This window comes from Rhineura floridana, chromosome 7 (genome assembly GCF_030035675.1).
Source record: "Rhineura floridana isolate rRhiFlo1 chromosome 7, rRhiFlo1.hap2, whole genome shotgun sequence".
Taxonomy (NCBI): domain Eukaryota; kingdom Metazoa; phylum Chordata; class Lepidosauria; order Squamata; family Rhineuridae; genus Rhineura; species Rhineura floridana.
In genome coordinates this window covers 99934720-99962176 of record NC_084486.1, presented here as the reverse complement: position 1 = coordinate 99962176, position 27457 = coordinate 99934720, and the positions used below count along the sequence as shown (strand labels likewise).

Sequence of the window (27457 nt, the reverse complement as noted above, 5' to 3'; positions counted from 1 at the left end):
GCAAAATTTTAAAAGGGATATTGTTGTCCCTGCAATAGGCTTTCACCTCTGGTACAAAGCAGGTGTCAAACCAATCTTCGAAAACGGCTGCAGTCACCCATGCTTTTCTATTAGACCTCCAATGCACTGGAAGTCTAGTTTTAACGTAGTTCTTTAAAGCTCTAGGGTTTTCCCAATGATAAATTAGCATAGGCTTTAGTTTCAAGGTACCAGAGGCATTGCCACCTAACAGAAGGGTTATTCTTTCTTTAGCTGGCTTGTAGCCTGGCATTGTTTTCTCCTCTCTGGCGATGAAGGTTCTTGCAGGCATCTTTTTCCAGAACAGCCCAGTCTCATCCACATTAAAAATTTGATCCTTGGAATAGCCTCCCTCTTCAATAATTTTGGCAAGGTCGCGTGGATAGCTTTCTGCAGCCTCAGTATCTGCAGCAGCTGCCTCTCCTTGCACTCTGATGTTATGTAGGTTAGACCTCTTCTTGAACCTGTCAAACCATCCACGGCTTGCAACAAATTCGGCATCCTTCGCTGCCTCACCTTTCCTAGCCTTCGGGTCATTGAATAGGCTTAAGGCCTTACTTTGAATCATTGCCTGGCTTACAGGAACCTGGCGTGCAGTCTGATTTTCTATCCAAAGTATTAAGAGTCTTTCCATGTCTGCAACAAGGCTATCCCTTTTTCTAATTTTTGTTGTGTTCACTGGCGTAGCACTCTTAACTTCTGCAATATTTTTTTCTTTGCTCCTCATGACTGTGCTGTCATTCGAGTGAAGCCTAGCCTTCGGCCTATCTCAGCTTGAGAAACACCTTCATCAGACAGTTTAATCATTTTAAGCTTCATTTATTTATTTATTTATTAAATTTCTATACTGCCCCATAGCTGAAGCTCTCTGGGCGGTTCACAACAAATATCTAAGGTGATAGATTTACAACTTTTCTTTGTATCTGCCATTATGTACTGTACTGTAATACTGTACAGTACTGTACTGTACAGTACTGAAGGTAAGGGAAAACAATACCAACACACACACACCCCCACACACACACACTATTGGGAGTCACAAGCCATCAGTGGCAAAAGCCAGAACTAATGATGGGCAGAGACAGAGAGAAAAAGCAGGAAAGGAAGATGGGACAATGGAGAGGTATAAAATGGGACAGTAAAATGAAATCAGGGGGATCTAAAATGAAATCAGGGGGATCAAAAGAGCACGAGGTTCCCCACACACACACACACACACACACTGCCGCCCCCGACCTAGGCCAGGGCAGGCAGAGCTCCGATCGCTCTTTACAGTACTGTAAAGTACTTAAATGTAAAATAAAATACAGTATCTTTAAATGATTATGTACAGTACTGTAAAAGTCTCCAGTGCAGCAGCCGCTCAGATCGCTAGATCGCTCTGCTCAGAATCGCTCTGCTCAGAATTGCTCTGCTTGGATCACTAGATCGCTCTGCTCAGAATCGGTCCACTCAGATCGCTCTGACGACGCTTCGCAACGCATGTGGCACGTGGAACGCAAGTTCCCTCAGTGTCCGTTATTGCGAAGCTCGTAGGTTAAAGTGGGGTATGGTGGAGTATGGAGCATGTACGTTATAGCAAGGTGACGTTAAGTGAAGTGACGTTAAGTGGGGTATGCCTGTAATCAATTCCAGATTGGTAAGCATTTCATTCTTTTTTTGCTGTTTCCCCTTGTACCTGATGTTTGCTCAGAATAGCAATTTTCTATTTTATCACCATCTAAATGTATTTTCCTCTTCCCATATCTTTTTAACTTTGTCAGACCTGTTTCTCTGTGGATGATGCTGGCATGACAGAAACTTGCCTAAAAATTGCATGGTATTCCATTTCTTCGTAACTGTGCATGTACATGCAATGCTGTGCCTGTTCAGCACGTGGGATACTTTTGTTTTTCTTTACCAAACACTACTCAGAAATGAATGGACACTGGAAATAGTACTTTCTTTTCACTTGGCCATTTCAACATGTTTTGGGATTGCAGGACCCACCAGCCATGCTATATGCATGGAGGCAACATGCAGCTGTTATCGTTATTGGGCAGAAAAGCATTGTGCAGGCATTTGGCTGTGATATCTGGGATCCACTTTAATATATCCTGCCACTAAACACAGTCTGGGAATACATTCTGTTTAAAAGCAAAGCATTTTAGACTTTAGTTGGAAAAGGGAACAGCTGGGGACATGTGACATGAGATTTCACTGTATTTTTATTATCTGTGGTGTGCTCTCTTTCTTTCTCTTTTAAACTTAAACAGTGTAAGGGCCATTGTAAGGACCCACATTTCATTAGTTTTCTTATAGGCCTCCTGGGAACCATTTTCTTTAAAATATAACTGTGAGCTAAAGTACTGGAATCCCTTTGTAGGGATCTCACAGGAAGATAAAGAGCTGCCTTATTCAAACGCTTGGTCCGTCTAGCTCAGTATTGTCTACACTGATGGGCAGTGGCTCTCCAGGGTGTCAGGTAGGGGTCTTTTCCAGCCTTACCTGGAGATGGAACTCAGCCTGGGATCTTCTGCATGCAAAGCAGATGCTTTACCAGTGATCTACCACCTTTCCAGAGGGCTACAGTCCTTTCAGATAGATTAAAACAACCAGATAGTTATTCACTTAACCCCGCCTTTCCAATCTACCTGAAAGGGCAATGCTTTTTTGTTTTGTTTTTCCCTGCAGAAAAATGGTTAGTGTTTTGTGCCCCTAAAAATGAATGTTTTTCCATCTCCAGTACATTCATGTATGTTACTTCTCAGCCGCAAATCATTTGTCCTCCTTTGTTCTCACATGTATGCAATAACTGTTCTTTATGTGACATTTGGAGATAAATTCAGTAGAGTTATTTCCAGTATTTTAAACCTCCATTTTGTAATAGTATTAATAATAAAAAAAGATAGATTTATTTTAATATGTTTTACAGTAAAGCTCAAATCCTCAAGTAGAGAACAAAATCTAGCCAGAATTAAACTGTGGGTGAACTGTGCCATTTTTTTTTTTTAATATAGGTTGAAACATATTTTATTTGCTGAAGCTTTTTTTTATTTGCTTTTGTTCTTTTCTGGTTTAATCTTGTGCATGTTCTTGATTATCTTTTCTTTCAAATAATTTATTACATTTTGTTTCTCATTTCTTTTTTTATTTGCCTGAATTCCTGCTTCCCCCCCTCTCCCCGCCCTCTGACTTTTCCCTGGCCCATTCCAGTTCTCTGCCTCTGAAAGCTTCAAAGAATGACAAATCCAGAAGTTTGAAAAAAATGGCCCGGTAAGAATGAAAAGACGCTGACATGCTTTTGTCTCTTCATTTTAAATGAGCTCTCCAAACCTTGAAATGGAAATGGACTGCCTTCAAGTCAATCCCGACTTATGGCGACCCTATGAATATAAGGCTCTTAAATTCCGTTCTAAGAACACAAGTTTTTGTTCAACATTACCATAAGATGTCTTTAATATTAAGTTCTTAACTCAAATAAGCAGCTATTAAACATAAGCTATTAAAAGGAAAAATGATAGAACTTTCTGCTCAAATATTATTTTAAAATAAGGTGTCTACTGTTTAAAGACATGCCCAGAAAATGCTCTACTTTCTGCATTTTACAGGCAGCTGGGTAGCACAGACAACAGACTCTGAATGTTACTTAGCTCCAGATCAGAAGTTTCAATCATATTTTTCAGATAACCCACTCTTTTTTCTTCTAAACTGAAAAATAATATATCACTCTTCACAACTCAGTATGCAGTTCATTTTTGTGCACACTATTAATAGGGGGTTTGCACATTCCTATCCTAACATGCAAAAATATATTCACTATTAAAAGATCACTTCTGCCTGCCACTCCTAAGCCACTTTTATCTGGATCTTGAGAAAATATAATAATTTCATTTACAGGTGTGATCCAACTTCTCCTATGTGCACAGCAGTGCTTGTACATGAACATAAGGGGAGTTGCTCAGAATGGGGTCATTGCTATGGAAATCCTCTTGCAAGTTCAGGGGAATCAAATGGGAAGGACTGGGTCATTTCCTGTATTTTTTTCTGCACTTGGGGTATTCATTTTAAGAATGCTATTATCTTAGCTGTAAGAGCCAGCCATCTGAAAAGTATCTAGGACTTAGGGTTCTGAAAATATTCAGTTGTTTCTCTCCTTGACGTTAGACTTTAAATGAAGACAAGGAAATACTAGGATGTCTGAATTTTTCATAGCCAATATCTTATAGGCCACTTAATACTGATCTAAACTAGTCTCTCCTCTTAGAACATCACTGAATGGCTGTTCAGCAGAAATATTTTCCATTCAAATCAGTATTGGCAAACCACACTGTTACTGCCAGCTGTGTCTTTACTATGTTCTTCCTGACACAAAAATAATGGTCTATCTTAAGTGATGAATTCCCTCTCGTAATGCCAAAACAGAAGCGATAGTATGATGGGCCTACATCTCTGTTGGCATGTTTTGAATTGCCTAGTGTAGTTATGAATTAAGAATTAACTGACGGATTAAGTAGCCTTCTCCATCCATTTTTAAAAACAGACTTGATTAATCTCTCCTCCAATTGTGGCAGGGTTAACATCACTTGGGATTATAGGCAGAATATCATTCAGGCTCAGGCCATTCTACACATATTAAGTTTAGAAATAGGTCATTTTGGTCACAATAATTATTTCTGAAACTTTGAATTATGCAGTGCTTATATTTGTATATTTTGAAATGTAGGGCAGGAGTGGCAGGGGAGGGGATGCATAACCCTTTCCTCACCAACCACTTTCCCACTGCAACTCTGTCTTAACTGTTCCATGGCTGGGAATTCCAGACATGTTTTTGCGTTCTGAATTGGGAACTTGGCAACTGGGGAAAGTTGCTTCAAGCAGGAACTTTGAAGCAGGAACTTTCCAATGGAAAAGTGGTAGTAAAGGGAAGGAATCCCCATATCTTCTGCTATACCGCTTCTCCCTTTTTATGCAAGAATCAGCCTTTGGGATTTCAATGCAAGCATCTGCATGTGTGGCTTGGCCCTCAACGTAGTAGTATTATTACAGATAGAACTGGCCAGAAGTTTAAAAAATAAGCATATTATACACATGATTATTGCATTGTTAAGATTAGGAAGTACTGACAGGAAGTAGAATGTCAGGAAGTAGATTAGGAAGTAAAATGTCAGTGTGCTACTGTTAATGTTATGTTGTAATGTTGTGTTTCTTAATTTCTAGGGAATTCATCAACTACATGAAAAGATCCAGAACTCTGTATGCTTCTTTAACTGAAAGACTCTGTGATGGTGATCTTGTGATGAAAGATAGTTCAACTTGCTGGAATGGAGAAGGTGTTGTAGAAAGGTAATTGTGAGAGTGATGTTCTCTCTGTGAGTGTGTAGATATCACGACACAGTGAGACACGGTGAGACCAGAGTTCAATTTCGGAGCCCCCCTCGTAATTCTGGTCTCCGCTTTTATTTTACCTCCGCCTGGAGGCGTGGATTATTTTTTCTCCATAAACAGCCTATGACCTTTAACTATTGTATAACATCACGTACATACATAGTACAACAGCATTATCTACGTGGCAATATGCAGGCAGTTATTTAACCACTACAGATGTCAGTATCGTTTACAGCCATAAAGTTAACCACATCCTGTTTTTCCACTGGTCAGATCGCAATGTCTTGAGAGATAGTGTACTGAGAACAGCAGCGTGGTTTGCCAACGTATGCTGTTCATTCAGTCCACCCCACATCTCCCCCTTTTTTATTTTTTAGCAAAAAGTAATTACTACGTAATGGTCGCGGAGCAACAGGTGTACACGTCTGGAAAAGGTATTGTAAAAAACAGCATAAGCCTATACTTAAAATGAGTAAAAGAATAGCATATCTAAGAATCTGACTTAGCCATCCAGTGGGCAGCCAACTCCAAAGCCACTGCCACCAAGTTGTAGGGGCGTCCTGCAAAATGTTATTAGCTAGATCCTTCAAGTTTTTTACCTGTGCTCTGATTTCAAAACTTTTGTCAGTTAAATTAAAACAGCACATATTCTTTATAGTTTCGCACCCCAACTGATGTTGTAATAGCAGGTAATCTATAGCTGCACGATTATCCAAGATAGCTTGTCTTAATATACCCTGCTCTTCATTTAACAAAGCAATGGCTCGAGAGGTGGCATTTATCATCTTAACATAATTACAGGCTAATTTATGTAATTGATTGCTGTTACTTACTGCCAATGCAGGAAGTCCAACAAGGGAGATGGCTAGTGATACACTTTCTGCTTTATTAAGCAATTCCACCTTGTCATTACAATCAGCCGGCATGGCAACAGCTTCTCTTTTCCTACGTTGGGCTAGCAACTCCCTTTTATGAAGGAAAATGGGAACCAGTCGACTCAGGCAACAGATGGTATCAGAAATATTAGCGGGAACATAATTAAAAGTGGTTTCTCCACATGTCCAAAACCATCCACCTGGTAAAGGAATGTGTCCGTACATACTGGATATGTTAATGTGCTGTGTACAATTCCATGTGGGTCTCCCAACCTTTAGACATCCCTTCTGCACCTTATGTCGACTACAATTAACCATCCGAGCACACGTATTATTAATGGAATTTGCAACATGTGATGTAAATAATTGAAAAGCATTAACAGGCAGCTGGAAGGTTGGAGTTCCCCAATTCGAAACAGTATGATATTTAATCTCTGAAGTATTCATGAACCGCCCAAGTCCTGTAATGTTCCCAATATCCCCAGGTGCTTTGCATACGGGTATTAAACATGTTCCCAACATACCCATTTCCTGTACATGTTCAGTCATGCAAAAGTCACTCACATTTGTCATTCTTGCTAACTGAACCCAGATATTGTGTTGAAACCGCATCCCCAACTCCTGCCCCAACCTGTCAGCCCCGGCGCTTCCTAAAATCCAACAAATGCAAAGTACAAAAATAGAATTTGTATTTAAAGACGCAATTAAAGCAAGAATGGTATTCTCAGTTGTCTTGTCCACCCCGGCTTGTTCCATTGCTTTTTCTGCTTGTGTTGCTAAGTTCTTTATTTGGCCCCAAGTCACGGGAGGTTGCGGAACATTCCGACCACGCTTCCTGGAAGACATCCCAATATCCTGAAGTTGCAGAGAAAAATTAGGGATGGGATTCTTAAGATTATCGTGCCAGGACATCGTCTTTCCAGGGCCGGATACACCTAGCAGGTACCCACACAGGACCGTCAGGCGTAGACACAGCCGCGTAACCTCGACCCCACGTTATAAGCGGAACTGGGCCTTTCCACTCTGGATTTGGTAGTTGCCGAAACTGCACCCGCGGGGCAGGTAGAGACTCCGACTGCTGAAAATGCCGCTGCGCTCGAGTAGAAAAGGAAAAATGAGTATTGGGAGATTGAGACAAATTTAAATGATTAATGGTAAACAACACTTGTGCCAGCCACTCCTCTTTGGTGGCCAATCCCAGTGGTACTCCTCCTTTTTGTTTTTGTTTAAGCAAATGCTCTTTAAGGGTACGATTGGTACGTTCGACGACAGCTTGACCTGTAGAATTATAAGGAATACCAAACAAATGTGTAATGGACCACTTAGTGCAAAACTGTGCAAATTGCTGTGAAACATATGCAGGGCCATTATCAGTTTTTATCGTCTGAGGTTGGCCCATGATGGCAATAGAACGAATGACATGATTAATAACATTCTTAGTTTTTTCCCCTTTCTGAGGAGTTACCCATATGTATCCGGAATATGTATCTACTGTAACATGCAAATACTTCCATGGGGAGAAAGTAGGAAAATGTGTAACATCCATTTGCCACAACTGGTTAACTATGAGACCTCGTGGGTTCACTCCTGGTTCTGGGGATAGAGTTAACTGTGTGCATTGGGGACATTGTTGAATAATGGCAGAGGCTTCCTGGGCAGTAAGATGGAATTGCTTCTGGAGTGCTTTAGCATTTTGATGATGAAGGGCATGACTTTCTATGGGTGTGCAAAGGAGGGCACGAAGAGCCTGATCAGCATATTGATTACCTTCTGTTAACAATCCTGGGAAAGGTTGATGACTGCGAATATGAAATATAGCAAATCGACAAGACCGAGTATGTATGAGTTTTTGAAGTGTAAGCATAAGAGCAAGTAGATTAGTGTCCAGCATGGGAGAGACATAACTACCGGGTAATGCAAGTACAACATTCTTAACATAAAGACTATCGGTAATAATGTTAACCTCCTGATCTGCAAAAGTCAACAGCGCCATACTAACAGCGGCCAACTCAGATCTCTGAGCGGAAGTTTGGGGTAAGGTGAAAATTGTCTTCCAAACCCCCTGCTCGTGCCATGCAACAACCCCTCTAGTTGGACTGCCATCAGTGTAGACCGTGACCGCAGGTAAGGGTTGTAAACTGATTACAGATTGAAACTGGATAGGAATTTTTTGTGTAATTTGAAGCCGTGGATCTGATGAGGAACGACATGAAATTGTGCCCAAATAAGAGACTAAAGCCCATTGAAGGTCATCAGAAAGTGCAACAGCATTTTCCCATGTGTAAAGTTTAAGAGGCAACGAAATTTCAACCGGATCGATACCTAATAATTGCCTTGATCGTAATCGTGCTTTTTGGATTATTTCTGCTGCTTGCATTGGCAAAGTTGTGATAGATGACTTTGGTGTATGGGCTAAGTAAAGCCACTCTATTATATGTGTAGCATTGGAGCCTGACTCCTGAGTGAGTGCAGCAAAAAGTTGGCTTCCATCAAATAAAACAAATAAAATCAGTGGTTTATTCAATATTTGTCGATCCACCCAAATAGCTTTTAACGTTGTAGAAACTAATTCTAGGGATTGCCTTGCCTGTTCCGTTAAAGTAATAATATCTGCAGGTTGACGTCCTTGTTTTAAACATTCAAATAAAGGCCCCATGTCTTGAGTGGTAAGTTTACAATATGGTCGAATCCAATTAATAGAACCCAAGAATTGTTGTAGTTCTACATAAGTTGGCTTCATTGACAAAGTAAGACAGGGCAATACAGGAGTGGAGTAGGATTGCATTAATTTATGTCCTAAATACAGAAATGGTTCTTTGAGTTGTACCTTTTCAGGGGCAATCTGCAACCCTGACTGTGACAAATGATCAGTAAGGTGTTGTTGCCACATAGATGGGAGGGTTCTCCCAGCCACCAAGATGTCATCCATATAATGGTAGACCAATAATGTAGGGTATTGAGCCCGAAAGGGTCGCAGGGCCATGTCTACAAACTGTTGACATAGGGTTGGACTATTTAACATGCCCTGAGGTAGCACTTTCCATTGATATCGTTGCGCAGGGCCAGAGTTATTATATACGGGAACAGTAAACGCAAATTTCGGTGCGTCTTGCGCTTGTAACGGTATTGTGAAAAAGCAATCTTTCAGGTCTATAATAGCTAAGGAATAGTCATATGGAATTAAATTTGGATTAGGCGTCCCACATTGTAGCGGACCCATGGGCACAATTAATTTATTTATTTCTCGTAAATCATGTAAGAGCCTCCACTTTCCAGATTTCTTTTTAATCACAAACACTGGGGTGTTATAAGGGCTATTACTTTCTGCTATATGATCAGCTTCCAGTTGCTCCTTTACCAGTTGGTGCAGAGCTTCTAATTTTTCTTTGGGTAAGGGCCATTGTTCTACCCAAATGGGTATGTCTGTCTTCCATTGTAAAGGAAGAGCTGCCTTTTGTTGGCTAATCATTAATAACAATGGTGGTCTGGAATTGCTCCAGTAAATCCCTTCCCCACAGATTTACTGAAATGTCCAAAATACAAGGGCGAATGTGGGCTATACGATCACCATCAAGAGCAACAACTTGTATCCAATCCTTACTCCGTTTTGAATCCTGAGCTCCGCCCACTCCCCACACAGAAGGGGCCACTTCTACTGGCCAAGAGGATGGCCAGTTATGTTCAGCAATTACTGTGACATCTGCCCCAGAATCTATAATACCTTCAAAAAGAACATTGTTTAAACAATACTTACGAACCGGTTTCTCCCTGGTCACTTCTGCCAGTACTGCAGCTACCTGTGGATGGAAAGGATTACCTGAAATACTCACACTCGGCGATTTCGTCCTTGTAGATCCGAATCCACCAGTACGTTTTTGGGAGGAAGTGTTCGATGTGAAAAGACGATATGGCAATAACAATAGTTGCGCAAAAGAATCTCCCTTCTTCAACTGAAGGGGAAGGTGACTCCAATACTGAATATAAATAATTCCCTGATAATCAGAATCAATAACACCAGGTACCACCATTATATTATTCTTGGAAGCAGAGGATCGCGGTAGTACAAGGCCTACGGTGCCTTCTGGTAAAGGGCCAGTGAGTGTGGTAGGCATTAAAAGAACTGCTCCAGGCAAAGGAACATCTTTTGACTCTGCATGTATTAAATCAATTCCAGCGCTTCCTTGAGTAGCAGGGGTGGGTACACTTCCTTGAGATTCGGGGCTGGAAGCCTGCCCCAAGTTCAGTTTCCCTCAATAGGACGGGAAGACACATTGGTATTGGTAGTGGGAGCTGAACGACACTGATTAGCCCAATGATAACCCTTTTTACATTTCGGACAGATCTTCTTTGGCCGGTTTGTAACAGTGCCCCCACCTTTAAATGCTCCTCCGCCAGGAGCCCGACATTCCCTTCTGAAATGACCAGGCTTTTGACAATTAAAACAATTGCCTGTAGGTTTGTTACCCTGTCTTAATGCCCCAGCTAACAATGTCATGGCATGAACATGTGTACCTACCTCTGCACAAGCTTGAATCATGTCTCCCAATTCATATTGCGGTCTATGAATAATGTTTTTCAAAATCTTTTTACAGTCTGTGTTAGAATTCTCGTAAGCTAATTTTAACAATAATTCCCCTTGTGCCTGAGGGTTATCAACCTGCCGTGTCAGAGCCTCTTTCAAACGGTCAACAAACTGAAAATAGGGCTCTGTTGCTTGCTGCCGTACATTCGTAAAAGAACGTAAGGGTTCTTTCCCAGCAGGCACCTTTTTAAATGCTTTCTGTATACACTCAGCAGTTCGATGAAATGCGGCTTCAGGCAATACCCCTTGTTGTGCTATGGTAGCAAAATTACCTGACCCATAAATTTGCTCGGGAATGATATTAGCATCCCCAGCTGCTATAGCAGCATGTCTAAATTCTTGGTCCCAAACTACATATTGCGAAGGAGTCAAAATCATCCTAAAGAGATCCTTCCAATCTTGAGGGATCATGTTATATCCAGTAGCTACTCCTTCCAACATCCCTTGTACATAATTAGCCGTAATCCCATATTCTCTTACTGCCTTATTTATTTCTCTAATAACAGAAAACGGAAGAGCTGTCCAAGTTGCTATGCGATTATTAGCATTATTAGGATCTGGCTGATATGTAACGGGAAAAGCTGAAATTGTACCCTCCCAGTCTCCCATTTCTTCCATAGATAATAATCCTGAGGCTGCAGCCTGAGCTATGGCTGCTTTAACCTTCCCAGTAACCTGTTCTTGTTGGACTGGAGGGCTATATGGAGGAGCATTTACAAATTTCTCAATATCCTTTTCAGGTGTAGGTAAAGAAAGTTGGGGATAAAGAGGAGTTTTCTGGTCAGAATTGGCAAACAGCGATGTCTCTTTTATCCCTAAATGACTAATGGCCTCAGCACACTTTTGCCATAATAAGAGATGGTGAATAGGTGCTCTTGGTTCTTCATGTAATTTTCTCCCTATCTTTATCCAATCTGACTGACGTAGCGATCCTTGCTCTGGATACCATGGACATTGACATTGAATTGTTTTTAACAATGATTCAATGTGAGAACGACTTACAAAAGCTGAGGTATCCTGTTTTAAAATTTTTTGTAGCTCTTGTGCATGAACCTTCTGCTGAGCTGACAATTCCCCCCCCATACTCACGAATGGGAGCTGTACGCTGAGGTGCACCGTTGGCTGATCCTGCCAGTGGGTACGAGGGTGTTTGTTCTGAATCACGTCGAGGTCACCAGATGTAGATATCACGACACAGTGAGACACGGTGAGACCAGAGTTCAATTTCGGAGCCCCCCTCGTAATTCTGGTCTCCGCTTTTATTTTACCTCCGCCTGGAGGCGTGGATTATTTTTTCTCCATAAACAGCCTATGACCTTTAACTATTGTATAACATCACGTACATACATAGTACAACAGCATTATCTACGTGGCAATATGCAGGCAGTTATTTAACCACTACAGATGTCAGTATCGTTTACAGCCATAAAGTTAACCACATCCTGTTTTTCCACTGGTCAGATCGCAATGTCTTGAGAGATAGTGTACTGAGAACAGCAGCGTGGTTTGCCAACGTATGCTGTTCATTCAGTCCACCCCACATGAGTGGACTTGTGTCATCCAAGCTGCTGGATGTGTGAGGTCTTGCACTCTGCAGCAACCTTCCTAGGTATGTGTAGTAGGAGGGAATTTGTTTCTGTGTACCAATTGTTCCTTACTGTATTAGGACAAAACCCTGGAAACAAGGTCAGTTAAATTGATTTCATTGGTATGCTTAGGACTGGGCAAATGCACCTATGCCCATTTATGATTCTGAGTCTGTCACCAATACTATGCTGATTTGGTTAGCTTAGGGTGACTCTGAGTTAATTCTTATCAGTTTGCACTGCACTAAAGAGATGTGATATAACTTCTACAAGTTGACTAAATATGTAGTTTTGTGTGCTATGCCGTTGCTGGTCCTCCTGGATCACACAGCTGGATCTAGAAAGAATGTTCTAGGTGGAGAACACTTGTGTTGATAATTGCTTGAAGACAAGCTCATTGAGAATAAATATTTGGCTGTGATTCTGTGCCACGATGATCATTTTAGTTCATTTAATCCATTGCTTCTTTGAACTCTTTCCTTTCTTTTCTTTTTGTGCAATTCTGACCAGGAGTTGTTTTCAGTTATCTCTGTTTTATAGGCAAAATAAAACAAAAACGTTTTATTGCAGCCAATCAGCCATTAAGGAATATGCAACTGTATAAATACATAATCACAAAATCAAAAGAGCAAAGGTGAAGATTAAGAGCTAATGTAGTAGGGCCCTGCTTATACGGCGGGTTAGGGACCAGGCCCCCGCTGTAAAGCAGAAATCGCCGTAAAGCAGAACCCATTGACTATAATGGGTTGCACCACGCGAAAATGCTGCAAAATGCCGCAAAACTGCAAAATCGGCTTTAAAACGGGGAATTTCTCCTGATTGAAAGCCGCCGCATCAGCGGAACGCCGTAAAGCGGAACGCTGTAAAGTGGGGCCCTTCTGTAGTTATTGATTGTCTAAGAGATATTGCTACATTTAGAAATATTGCTGCCTGTTCAGTAATGAGATTATTGGACACACACACCCCGGGAAAATACTCGGAAGAGTCTCTAAGGATCGACCAGGAAACTGCCTTGTAAGAGGGTAGAGTATATGTTTTCTGACCCTTTGATAAAATCTACAGTAAAAAAACATGTGGGAAACTCTTTCAAGTTCCAGCACCTATCCTTGATAGGACTTTAGCAAATCTGTTGTCTCTATAGGTAGAAATAGAAGACGAGGGCTTAGAGAGGAATAAAATAGATAAGAAGAAGACTGTCTGTTTCAGTCAATTCCTTCATTTTCAACACTTTGATGTTCAATCTCATTACTGTATGTGCATGGCAACTGTAGTGATTTCTATGTAGCCTTGAATGCTCACATTTGGTTTTATAGCACTGGATTCTTACTTACATTCAGCACAAAAAATTATCATATGACAGAATTGTTAAACCTTTTGTAAAGTGTTTGACGAACCTCTGATAGTTATTGGACCTTTGTAGTTCACCAAATTTATCATATTTGAAAAAATATATACCTTGCAACAAATGAGGAACAATTGCATCTCCAATCAAACTGGAATTGTGACAATCAGCAATAGTTCTGGAGAGGGGCAGGTGAGTGCATACATGCCTCTAAATTACTCATTGGCAGAGACCATCTGGGGAACAGCTGTGTAGCTTTACCAATTTTTGAAACCGGGTTTGGCTAGCAAGCCATGGCAAAAAGTGAACCCAGTCAATAATCACCATGATTAAGGTCACATTAACACCATACATTTATTCCACTATTTTCCCACTTTCAACAGTCTTGGTTTCCCCCAAATAATCTTGAGTAGTATAGTTTGTGAAGGGTGCTGAGAATTGTTAGGAGACAGACTCCTATTCCCTTCACAGAACCACAATTTCCAGAGTGGTTTAACAGTCATTCCCTCTTCCCAGAGACCTCTGAGGACTGTAGCTGTCCTAATAACTCCCAGCATCCTTCACAAATTACATTTCCCAGGATTCTTTGGGGGAAGCCATGACTGTTTAAAGTGGAATAATAGTGGAATAAATGTATGGTGTGAATGAAAGGGTGGGGAATTCAAGCAATGAGAGGGCAGAGTTAGGAAGATGACAGGGCTGATTTCAGCTTTGAGAGGACCCTAGGCAAAGTGGTGAGCTCCCTCTGCTATCAGTGGGCCTTGGCAGACTCACCTTGCAGCAGTGGCAAGTGTTCTGCACAGCACTGTGTGACTGAATCTAGCCAACATTTCCTACAATCCACCCCTCCTCAATGTAGAATCAGCCCTGCATTTCTTTTTTTAAAAAACGAGAGCCAGGGTAGATGGCCCCTGCTGGGTCACTGGACTTCAACCAACTGCTCAGGGATGCCAGGTGCTCCCCTGGAGGAGAAAGCATGAAATACCACTGCCTATCACTAATTGAGAGGGCAGTTTGGTTAAGGCAAAACAACTTAGATGATTGCTCTGTCTCAAAAATTCATGCTGAATCTGCTCTTGGCTTGGCGTAAATCCAAATCTGAACTGATAGAACAGAATCAGCAGAGCTTGGAAAAGTTACTTTTTTGAACTACAACTCCCATCAGCCCCAGCCAGCATGGCCACTGGATTGGGCTGATGGGAGTTGTAGTTCAAAAAAGTAACTTTTCCAAGCTCTGAATCAGCCACATAAATGTAGCAAACACAGTATGAACTTCACAATTTTTGCAAAGATCATCTCTGTCCCTGATGGCATCACAGCAGGGAGAGCTTTAGAGTGTTTATATTTGGCGCACTCTGTGTGCTTTCTTGCTGTGCATTCTGTTTACAGATCCTTAAGGAATTATTTGCAGACTTGTTTGCTTCTGATTCGTATATTGTTCTTTTTAACCAAGCCAGGAAAATGCATCTCACTGAGACAAAAGTCTCTTCCACAAAAGTTGACTAGCTGAGAATGAGATGGGATACATTTCAATAGAGCATTTTGATTAAGAATTATAGTCTCAACAGCTTTGCAAAACACTAACTTTAAAACTCAAATGGAAGTATTTTTGTGTTTATTTTTTAAAAATGCATACAGCAGCTAAAGTGCAATCAAATAAATAAAGGCCTTGGGCCTCTAGCATGGTGGAAATTCTTTTGAAGGCTCAATGGGTTTTTAAAATATATTGTCAAAGGAGGCAAGCTATTGAAGATTTGATTCTATCATCCATCCATCCATCCATCCATCCTGCTGTGGGTTACAAAATAAATCAGAAACATCAATTAAAACAAAGAATAAAACTACCTAAAACAGTTAACATTTTAATTTTGATATATAACAATACAGCAGGTGGACAAGCACCCAGTTTAGAGCTAGTACATCAGAGTGGTCCCCCACAAAGGCCTGGCTGATGAAGTGTTTTTACATTTCTCATGGTAATGCAACAGTAAATGATGCCATAGCATTCCACTTGATGTACCACCCACATATCTGTGACCAAATAGTACAATGGTTTTGTACTAAGGGTTTTGCTTTGTATAGAGAGTTTTGTTGTGAATGCTAATTTTAGCGGTGGCAGGAAGAAATCTGGCCCAGAGGAAGAGTGTATGCTTCATATTAATGAAGTCCCAGCTTTAACACATATTTGCAAGTCATGCTAAGTCAAATCTTGGATAGTGCAAAAGCCCACCCTCCCAGCCAGGAGCTTGGAGCCACTTTGTTCCCCCACCAACCCTTTTTCCTCCTGAGCTGCACTGTGCTAGGCCAAGGTTTGGCTTAATGTATTTTCAAAATCCAGGCTCATAGTTAAGCTGACTCCAGACTAATCACAAGGTATATCCAAGAACATGTTTAGTTATAGCTTGTGGTTAGTCTGGAGAGAGCTTAACCATGAGCCTGGGTTTGGATGACACAATAAGCCAAACCTCAGCTTAGTTTGGCATGGTGCAGTAGCAAAAAGAACCAGGGAGGAGCAAAATGGCTATGAGCACCTCTCCAGGAGTCCATGTGTCCTGCTAAGCCAACCTTTGGCCTGTGAAGCAGGCCAGTGGGTTGGATCCAGACTAAGTCAGTTGCACTTAGTTCCAAGCTGAAAACAGTGGGACAAGTCAATTGTGACTGGTGACTTAACATTAAGTCCCACTGATTTCATTGGGATTGAAGCACAGCTCTGGCTATGGCTGCATTTCTGTACTTGCTTACCTGAAAGTAGGGATGGGGGAGAAATTTGTTTGTTTGCATTTAAAGCCAAATGTATCAAATTTGCACTTTTTAAAACAATATGAGAAATGAAACACCATCCTTCAAAATTCACACTTGTCCAAATTTTGCAATTCAGTTCTCCCAAGCAAAGCAATGTCTACAAAAATGCATATATTAGGGGAAAGTGTGCATAAAAATGAATATATGAGTGGAAATAAGATACAAAAATGCATTATATTAGGAGAAATTGCTTGCAAAAATGTGTACGTTAGTCAAAACCACATACAAAAATATGTTTATTAGGAAATATTTGCATCAAAATGTTGGGGAATTTTCAGGAGGATTTTTTAAAAAAGCAAATAGCTGCAGAAATATGGAGAACCTAATTTAAGATTGGAAAAATAAGAGACTGAGAGAATGAAATTAACAACTTTATCCATCCCTACCTCAGTGGGACTTATATGAATGATTTAATTAATATATTTATCCCCCTTCCTCCAAAGATTTCAGGGCAGGGTGCCCTATTCATCAAAACAGCAAATCCAGCTTCAAATCAGGAGCAGAGAGGAAAATGAATACACATGAAATGTTCGTTACAGAATTAAGCAATGAGATTAACAATTATTCAAATCTTGAACAAATAACCAGATCTTCATTGGAATGAAAACAAAGTTGGTTCCAGCCAGATCTCTGAGGGGAAGATATTCCACAAGCAGAATGCCCCCCTTGGAGAAAGTCCTCTTGTGCATCATTACAAAATCTATAACACCCAAGGATAGCATGCTGATGAAGGCTTCCCTTAAAGATCTCAGCACTTGGGTTGGACAGTACTCTGGGAAGCCTCTGCCAGTCACTACAGTCTTGAATCAGTAAAAGGCAGCTTCCTATGTTCATGGCTATTATAATGGGATAGAAGGGAATGAAATATATAACAGAAAACCAAATTAGCAGCCAAATGCAACCAAAGAACTTTCCTAAAAAGAAAACCTATCCCTAAAAAGAACTTTCACAACACTTAACCTTCCGTGTAAGTACTGCAATGATTCCAGTATATGTGCTAAAGTAATTTTACTCTAGATACAGTGCCTTGGAAAAGTAATCAGACCTGATTACTTTTGCAAGGTTCTGCAAATGGTCTGAAGGCACATGATACAGCAACTGTGTGAAAGTGAAACAGGTCTGGGTCTTGGAACTCTGCATATCCAACCTGCAGTTCCATGGAAGAATGGAGGGATGGAAATGCAATAAAGAAATATAGAAAGGGGGCAGAGGAGAACAAGTTGTAAGAAGATGTGCTTCACTGCAAACGTTTGTGGACTTCATTGTCTGTGGCAGTGATGTGACAATGTTGCTTCCAGGAATAAGGCACAGGTCTGTTCTTGCTTTCCTCTATGGTTGCTTGCTTGTACAAAGTAGAGCAGCCTCCTTTTATGAAACTGAAATAGGTTACTCCTGTGTATCACAGAGAATTAATGAAGGACTGGCTCTTTTCCAGAATGTCTGCAGAAGTGAACACTTAAGTTTTCCAAGTACCGCTGCTACACCGCTATCAGCTGCCCAAGTAGCACTAAAGTGACATCTAGTGAAAAAGTGCCCAGAGCATTGTAACACAGCATCTTTAAATTGCAGCAAAAAGGCAAGGGAGATGAGTGCCCAAAGAACCCTGATGGATTGAATGCAACCAAAGAGATATCTCGTCCACCATTCTCCCTCCAGAAATGACTAGTTTGGGCCAAGCTATATGTGACCTCAACTGTGTAGTGCTGCACTTGACTGCAAGATTCTGAATCTAAAACGTATACTTCCCCAATATTGAATCAGAAAATAGATCAACCATACTAATCTGGTTGGATGAATCTCTTATGAACTCAGCCCTGAGGTTTCTCAGCCATAAAAACTGGCAAGGATCCTAGTTCCAATTTCCTTGCCCCTTCTTGTGTTTCATAAAGTTGTCTGCAAGGTGAATAATGTTTATTTATGGTATCCACTAATTGATACTTAGCTCTTTAGGAAAAACAAATGTAGCCTTTATAAATATTGCACTGCATAAACATGACATGAAATAGTATGATGCAATATTCATAAATAGTAAAACATGCCAGTCATTAAACAGAGCAGTTTAAGTTTTGCAGAACAAATTAGTGCACTGAATTGTACTTAGAATTTTGGTTTAAATCAGGACTGCCAACTGCTCCTATTTAAGCAGCAGATAGGAGATTGGTTTTGCAGCCACAATAATAGTAACAATTTAAAAGAAAAATACAGACTTTATGGAAAAATACATTTTTATTTAAACCTTTCCACTGTAAATATTTTAACCCTGTTACCTTAACCATGAAATGTAAAGTGGTTACTATAGTGCAGTTGCTTACAACACATCTTGATTTAAATCTTGATTCCACTATTAACTCTGTGGATGGTCTTAGATAAATTTGAATATATAAATAAATAATGCAAATATAAAAATAAATACTGACTTACCTGTCAGATCTATTGTAAGGATTATTGAGATAATTTAGGTGAAGTATTTTGAAACTCTAAAGCAGGAATAGGGGATTTCTGGCCTGAGACCCAGTTGCAGTTTAATTTAATCTGGCCCTGGACATTCCCAGGAACTCTTCACTACTTAAGATTCTGGGTAAAGTGGCTGCTTAGAGACAGGGTCTGTGTAAAAGGAAATATCCCTGCTCCAGCAGCACTTAGGAGGAAGTGGGATGGTGCCTAGCTAAAGAAGGCAGCTCTGAACCAGGCCTAGTCCACCATCAGGGTGAGCAAAACAAGGAAAGGGCAGGACCCCAAGGAGGAGAAGGTGAAGAATCCACAGCTCTTGTGGAGTGAAACTGCAGAGTCTGAGATGGAAGCCCTGAAATCCTGGAGAGCTGGCATGTTGCTGCATCAGGCAGCAGAACAACCCCGGCGTAGTTTGCGGCCCGGGGTGAATCCCGAGCCTCCATCTTGTAAGAGGGCAAGTGCGCCGGACTGGCGTGACGTTGTTGCGGTGCACTGCTAGAGTGGGCGGGGCAACCGAGCTTATTTAGGCTCACGCTGGCTGCCCCCTCTCTCTCTTCAAATTTTGCGGCACCCGCCCTACCCTCCCTCTGCTGCAGTGTGATTCATTTGGTCACCTCTGGGGCCGACTAGGAATTTTTGGCCTGCCTGCGTTTTAGCCGGCAGGTTTCTTTTGCCTACTCCATACTGTGGTTAGTAGGGAGGGCATTCAGGGTTAGCACGGGTGTTCTTGTGGTGATTAGGTTGATTTGACTGTTTGAATTTAATATTTTAAATAAGGTCGCTTTATTGAGGAAGTGCGGGAAAGGTTAAAGGTGAAGGGCAGCTAGGTGACACCTTTAGGCACCTTTGGAGGTGATAGGCGGTTCCGAAGGCCTGCAGCTCCGGGTTATACAGCCTGAGGGCAGGATACGGGTCGCCTTTGGGGCCAACAGGTCTCATCCACTCGGAGTTTCAGGGCACCGGGGGGCGGTGACGCAGGTTGGCCTCCCTACGCACAATTGGAGTGTGGTCGGGGCAAGGGGTTGACAGATTGGCACCCCCTTGCCCGGCAGGGGTTTAGGTTGCCCCAATAGCTGCAAGCAGGCTTTGCCTGACTCATCAGTTGAATCCCGCACTTATGTTCCCCTCTGCAGGTTCATTATCATAATATGAATTTGGTTTAATAAAGTGGCCCGTTATTTAACCCATCGTATTGTGTCTGCGTCTTATTTCACCCCTGGGTCGCAACTATCTATTCCCTCCCATGGCTGGTGCTGATGCCCAAAACATCTAGAAGACACTTGCTTGGTGAAGGCTGATATAGATGTCTGATATAGATAGATTGAGACATTTGACTTTGACATAGTACAGAAAGCGATTTGCTGGTCTTATAATCTTATAAGCCATTATCCCCTGATGAAAGCCTGCAGATAATAGGCTGAAACGCGTTGGGTTTTATCTATAATAAAAGTTCCTATTTTCCAGCATCTTGGTCTTTGACCCCTTTTTTGGTTTCTCTTTTGATATAGATGTCAGTCATGATGCTGGTAATGATTATAATGACATTTTCTTCCTAAGTCTTGTTGTGGTAAAATGGACTTCACCACACAGATAAGCTACACATTTTTCCTTACAGAAAGAAGGGATAGGCAACTGGGAGATGCTACCAGGAGGATGGAGGTGCTGTGGGTAGAAGGTTTCCGAGTCCGGGTAATTGGTCAATTGCCTGCTTTGGATGGAAGTCATACTCCCTCTGAAACAGCAGGTTCATAGTCTGTGGGTGCTCCTGGATCCATCTGTGTCACTAGAGGTCCAGGTGACCTCAGTTGCTAGGAGTGCCATTTACCAGCTTTCGACTCTAATAAGTCAGCTGAAGCTATTTCTGGATCAGGATAGCTTGACCAATGTTGTCCATGCGCTGGTAACCTCCAGGCTGGATTATTGTCATGCACTGTATGTGAGATTGGTTTGGAAGTTGCAGCTGGTGCAAAATGCAGCAGCGCAACTGCTTACTGGGGCAGGATATCGCCAACATGTTACCCTGCTTCTGAAAGAATTGCCCTGGCTGTCCATTAGCTACTGGGCTATGTTCAAGGTCCTGGCTTTGATGTATACATCCGTATACAGTTTGGGACCAGGATACCTGAAAGATCATTTTACCCGTTATATACCTATACCTAATCCAGCCTTTCCCAACCAGTGTGCCTCCAGATGTTGTTGGGCCAGCATTGCCAATGGTCAGGAAGATGGGAGTTGTGGTCCAACAACATCTGGAGGCACACTGGTTGGGAAAGGCTGACCTAGTCGATCACTGTACTTTGAAGGCAAGAGCCTCTTGCAGATATCATCTCATCTGGAGGTCTGTTCTGCACAACATAGTAAACAGGCCTTTAGTGTTGTGGCACCTATCCTTTAGAATTGTCCCCTTAAATATTAATTTAAATATTAAAAATTAATCACTGTTGTCTTTTCAGTGCCTCTTGAAGAACTTCCTCTTTCAATAAGCCTTTTAAGCAAAGACCTTATTCCAGTCTGCATCTGTGTGGGAATTGTTTTTAGGGTTTTTTAAAAGATGGCTTAAAGATTTTTTAAAACAATGTTTTGTTTTTAATAAGTTTTTGGTGTTTTATTTGTCACTCTGGGCTCCTTTTGGGATAAGAGGTGAGATATAAATCTAATAAAGAAATTTAAAAAAGTAACAGTAATAGTAAAATTGTGAGAAGTGCAAATGTCAAAGGATAAGGAGAGTTTGAGTCACATACTGGTTTGGGGAAGTGTGAATTTGGTAGGTTTACACACTGAATGAATTTCTCCCCCCTTCCTATTTCAGGCCTAATGCTGACTTCATAATGTGTCTACACTCAGGTCATGAGAGCCAGTGTGGTATAGCGGTTAGAGTTTTGGACTACAGCTGAAGAAACTGGGGTTCAGATCCCCACTCAGCCACAAAGCTCACTGGGTGACGATATGCCTATCGTCTCTCAAGGTAGCCTACCTCCTAGGGTTGTTGTGAGGATAAAATGGGGAGGAGCCATGTATATCACCTTGGAAGGCAGGATGTAAATCAAATACATTATCATTCTGTAGTCTACTTCTGAACCTTGCAAATGTTTATGTTTGTGCAAAACCAACCTGTACCATCAACAGCAAATGTAAGAAGAGGAAGACTACTCTGGGGATGGATGTGTGTCACATTTATCAACAAAAGAATCTCCATCAGGTTCAAGGATTCCTACTACACTGAGCAAAAGATCAAAGTATAAATGTGATTGTATCCTAAAGATGTGTTTGTTATTAATCATATGACAGATGGAAGTCTTTTTCTCCTCCCTTGAGTCCTTCTCCCCCCCCCCCGGATAGAAGATCCTATGAATATTTTCTCTGCACTGCATCCCATTTCTCCCTCAAGGGCTCTTGTCAGGGTGAATATGGACCAGTATACCCCACCTTTGCTATTTTCTGCCAAATGCCTCTTGCAGTTTGAAGTTGATTTGTGAAGGCAAATTCCTCACTAGCTAATTGAAGATGCCCTGGGGCAAAAGCCGAAGAATGGATTTAGCTTCTCAAAGAATACCCAAATGCAAATTAAAAACCTGACCAGTTCCATTTTGCACACACACCCAAACAACAATACAGGCTTATCTCAACTAAGTGAAATTAGACTGTGAGAACGCTACCCCAGTGACCAAGGGCAGTGAACTGAAGAAAAGAGCAAGGACTTGAAGAAAACGAAGGGCCTGGGCCAACCAAATGTTAATTCCAAATAAACCCTGCAATGAGGAAAGAACAAAAGAGGAGCTTTGGTTGTTTAGTAATCACTCTGTGGAGGATATAGGGAGAAGCCTTCCTACTGTTTTTTTGCTTTGCTGTAGTGCAATGCCACCTAGCAGCATGTGTGTACTATACAGCTATCTGTGGCTCAATCAGCTGTATGCTTTGAGGGCATGTAGCCTCCAACAACGATGCCTCTTGTTCACTGATGTTACATTCTGAATCCACATGTACAATGGTTGATTCTTTTTAAAGTCATGGGAGTCGTATGCATAAGGATGATATATGCATGATGTTCACATTTCAAATGGCTGTGCTGTTCATGCAGCCTGATGCGAAAATGTTTGTGTCATGGTGTGCAAATAGACCCAGCATCAGTGTGTTGTCATTCCAGGGTAGTTGCCAGGGCCAAAGCTAATCCCTGCACTGGGTGTCCCTTAAAAAAAAAAAAGCTCAGCAGCTGTTTCTGGGAGCCAGCATTTTAATTCCTCCCAAATGCTCCTAATGCAATGTCCTCCAGGGAGTTGTAGCGAATTAAAATGCTGGTTCTTAGCTGCGCAGCATTCTGCTGCTGCCGCTGCTTATCACTGCCAGTTAAATTCACCAGGGACCGCTGATGTATGAGGAGCACTTTGCCAAGGGTCCTTCAAACCTGATGGTGGACCTGAGGGCAAAATAAAGGAGGAGAATCTCAGAGGCCCATTTGTGAATGATAAATTGGTTTTCAGATGGTGTATAGAGGAATTTTCCCACTTGTGCAATGTCTCATAATCTGATTTCTTGGATTTAAATACAGAATCATATACATGCCAGGATAGTCAAAGCTGCCTATAAATTAAAGATTTTGCAAAAAATACCAGTAGCAGGGATTACAGGTTGCAACTTTTAATGAAGGAACATGGAAATAACATGTTAGTTGTTACCAAGGCCAGCATACAGGGGATTATTGTTGTAAGGCCGCTTACCTGAATGCCTGAAAGAAGCTATTGTTATACCACTATTAAAAAAAACCTCTCTTGATCCCACAGTGCTTAATAATTTCCGACCGGTGTCCAACTTGCCTTTCCTGAGTAAAGTCATCGAAAGAGCCGTAGCTACACAGCTACAAACGTTCATTGACACCATCGACTGCTACGACTCCTTACAATCAGGTTTCAGGCCAAATCATGGGACAGAAACAGCCTTAGTCGCATTAATTGACGACCTTCGGCTAGAATTAGATAAGGGTAATCTGTCACTACTAGTTCTATTAGATTTATCAGCCGCTTTCGACACTATTGATCATGACATCTTGCTAGATCGTCTCTCGGAAATTGGACTTAAAGGCATGACCCTACAGTGGCTCCGCTCCTTCTTAGAAGGCAGACTTCAAAAAGATTATTGTTCAGAACCCTGGCCTTTAAGATATGGCATTCCGCAGGGCTCTGTCCTATCCCCGATGTTATTTAACATTTATATGAGGCCTCTAGGCAAGATCATTCAAAAATTTGGAATTCATTACCATCAGTATGCAGACGATACACAGCTTTATTGCTCTTTTTCACCAAATGACAAAGAGGCTATTCTTCCTCTTAACTTATGTCTCATGGCAATTCAGAATTGGATGACCAGAAACAAATTAAAGTTAAATCCAGAAAAGACAGAGGTCATCCTGATTGGAAAAAGTTCTCCTCAAGAAACTGAATTTTTACCATCACTGAATGGAATACTACTCCCACTGAAGACTCAAGTCCGTAGCTTGGGCATAATTCTGGACTCAGATTTGACCTTAGAACCTCAAGTTGCGGCTGTCTCAAGAGCTGCATTTGCCAAATTAAAGCTGGTCTGCCAACTGCAACCATTTTTATGAATGGCTGATCTAAGAAAAGTAACCCAAGCCTTGGTAACTTCGCGGCTGGATTATTGTAATTCCTTGTATGTTGGACTCCCGATTAGATCGCTTCGACCGCTCAAATTGGTACAAAGAGCAGCGGCAAGGATGATCACAAGAACTGGCCCTCGGACCCATACCATGCCTCTTCTATATCATCTACACTGGCTCCCCATAGAACTTCGACACCAGTTTAAGTTACTGGTTCTAACGTTTAAAGCCCTACATGGATTAGCACCGGCGTATTTAGCGAACCGTCTCTTTAAATTTAAAACCCATCGACCCATGAGATCAAGTGCCGAATACACCCTTAGGGTTCCATCAACTTTTACCATCCGCCAAATGGCCGTTAGAAAACAAGCTTTTTCTGTTGCAGCACCTACCTTTTGGAACAATCTACCACTTGAGATACGGCTCTCTCCCTCCCTTATGGACTTTCGTCGTCGGACCAAAACTTTTTTATTTTATCAAGCTTTTAATTGTTAAAGGGAAATGTCTCCGACTTTTTAGTAATTATTGTTATACTTTGTTTGATTCTGTACTAATGAATTATTTTACTTTGTTCACCGCTCTGAATTTGGATTCTCTGAACTAGAGCGGGATATAAATCTGTAAATAAATAAATAAATAAGCCGTTTTGCTGAGATGGACAGGGGGATGATCACAGAACTTTAGCTGATATATTCCCCTTCTACAGCTCAGCTATACTGAAACTGCAGGTGATAAATTACCTGTTTCCCTGGTTTGGAGAGATGTAGGTATAAGATAGGCCCTTCACTGGAGCTGCTGGAACTCCCTTTATATTTTATAATATTTTATTATGAGATCATTCCCAGACGTCAGCTGCTCAGTCTTGTGAGAACTTCTTGGTATCTCAGCTGACAAGGCCCACCCCTGCTTCCCCTAAATGCTGTTTTTCCCCACATCAACAGGGTCCTTCTGGAAACAAAAAAGGCAGAACAAAATGAGTCATTAACCTAGCAGCCAAATGTGACCAATCTAGCTCTATGTGCAAATAGCCTCCTGATCTCCATCCTATTTGTGGGTAAAGAAATTAGGGGGATTAGTTCATTGACTTTTTCCAGGAGGTAGAGAAAATCTCCAATGGGTTGTTAGGGATGGGGTTTCACCATTAGCAGTGGCAGTAGCACAGCTTCTTTATCTCCCCTCTGATTTTCGTTCTTGTTATTTTGCTGCTGTTGGCAGCCTGATCATCATTTGGTGCCCTCCAGACCTAGCGTCATTCTTGGACATTGTACTGGGGCAAGGGAAGTGGAGAATGGCAGCTGCCACCCTAAAAAGCATAGAGAACATTTGGAGAAAATTCTGCAAAGTGGCCTCTTTTTGCTAGGGGAAAGAAAAAAAAAATTCAGAAATTTTCTCAGAAAAAAAAGGCTTCTGTGAATTTTCAGCTCAGCTCAAAGTCAATCAACACACCCCAATAAAAGCTGAGCCCAGGAAAAGGAATACCCACAAATGGTGAGAAAAACATGCTAGTCCTATGGCCAATCAAGGCTCATGTTAAAAAACAACACCCCTTTCCTGACCCCTTTGAGGAGTAAAACAATATGTTTCTCCACCCTGTAAGAGGGAAGGTTAGGATTGTGCTGCAACTCTCTTTTGTTTTTCTTTTCCTATTTGCATTTCATTTACCTTTAACCTCACTCCCTTACATCCATAGAAGCAACAACAGTGGTTTCATGCACTCAGCTCAACCCCCTTAAACCCACTGATGATGCACCTTGTTGGCTGCATGACAGTTTGTTTCTTGCCCAATAGTGGACATTCCAGGCATGGGGTTGCCAACCCTGCTTGAATATCGATATCTTTGCAGACGACCCCTAGTCAAGACTTACCAACAGCACAATCCTAACAATATATCTCAGAAGTAAGTCCTATTGAGTTCTATGAGGCTTAGTCCCTTAGTAAGTGTGTTTGGAATTGCAGCATTCAGGGGCATCCATCTTTACTCCTGAGTGCTCCCATCTCCCATCTCCACAACACTAGGCTCCCTTCTTCCTACAATGGCCTTCTGGTGACTGGCCTGATCTGAGGGCACTTAAACCCTTCTTGCCAGAAGCAAGTAGGCTAGATCAAATGTTCCCTACCCAGGCTCCCTAAGCAGGGAAGAAGGAATGATTCCATCAGTTCAGCTGGACCTGGGAACAACCTCATTTAGCTAAGATTTATATCTTAATTTCCAAACAGAGAAATGTTTTTGTTTGACTTGTGTGCTCTAAGCAACTGTGATGCTTAATGTATCGTGCTTAATGATATCACTAGGGCCCACCCCTGAAATCTCAGGATTTGGGATGCTTCTGGCTTGGCAATCCTAACTGGAACCCAGACAGAAATGATGGCGTACAGGCATGGATATTCTCAAGTTTTCATAGCTGCTATCCTGTCAGTATTGCCACAAAGGCTCTGCTGTGATACATCATTCTCTTTTCCCCTTCAGCCTCATCAGTCCTGTGAGTCAGTTGCCTTGCCAGTTGTGAAGTTGTTACTAGCCTACAAGGAAATTGCTTCGGATGAGCAAGCTGCTCAAGTGTTGCTGAATGCAATTTAACAGCTGTGCAATTTGACTATGGTTGAGCTCTTTTTTGAGTCACTTGTGTTTTGCTTGAAACTTTTGTCTCTGAGAAATTTATTGAATGCCACCTTTTTTATTATTTTAAGGTCCTGTATTCGCATTTGGTTCAAAATAATGATTTGCAAATATGTTGGCATCATGTTAAATTATGATCTCTTTGGGGAAATTCTGCCCATCGTACTTCTGAACAGAAACTGTTGGAAGGTATGATTACTTCATAT

The 27457-nt window shown here is 41.5% G+C and overlaps 1 protein-coding gene across 10 annotated transcripts in view; it reads left to right on the top strand.

Annotated features, from left to right (window-relative positions):
* LOC133389305 (glypican-5-like) overlaps nucleotides 1-27457 on the top strand; it is a 699994-nt gene that overhangs the window by 282938 nt on the left and 389599 nt on the right. For 9 of the 10 annotated variants that reach the window (XM_061636699.1, XM_061636697.1, XM_061636701.1 and 6 more), the window contains exons 5-6: nucleotides 3214-3273; nucleotides 5218-5343. In XM_061636699.1, the coding sequence (XP_061492683.1) occupies nucleotides 3214-3273; nucleotides 5218-5343 (186 nt within the window). The remainder of the gene's footprint in view (nucleotides 1-3213; nucleotides 3274-5217; nucleotides 5344-27457) is intronic. The other variant, XM_061636700.1, reaches the window with a different exon arrangement.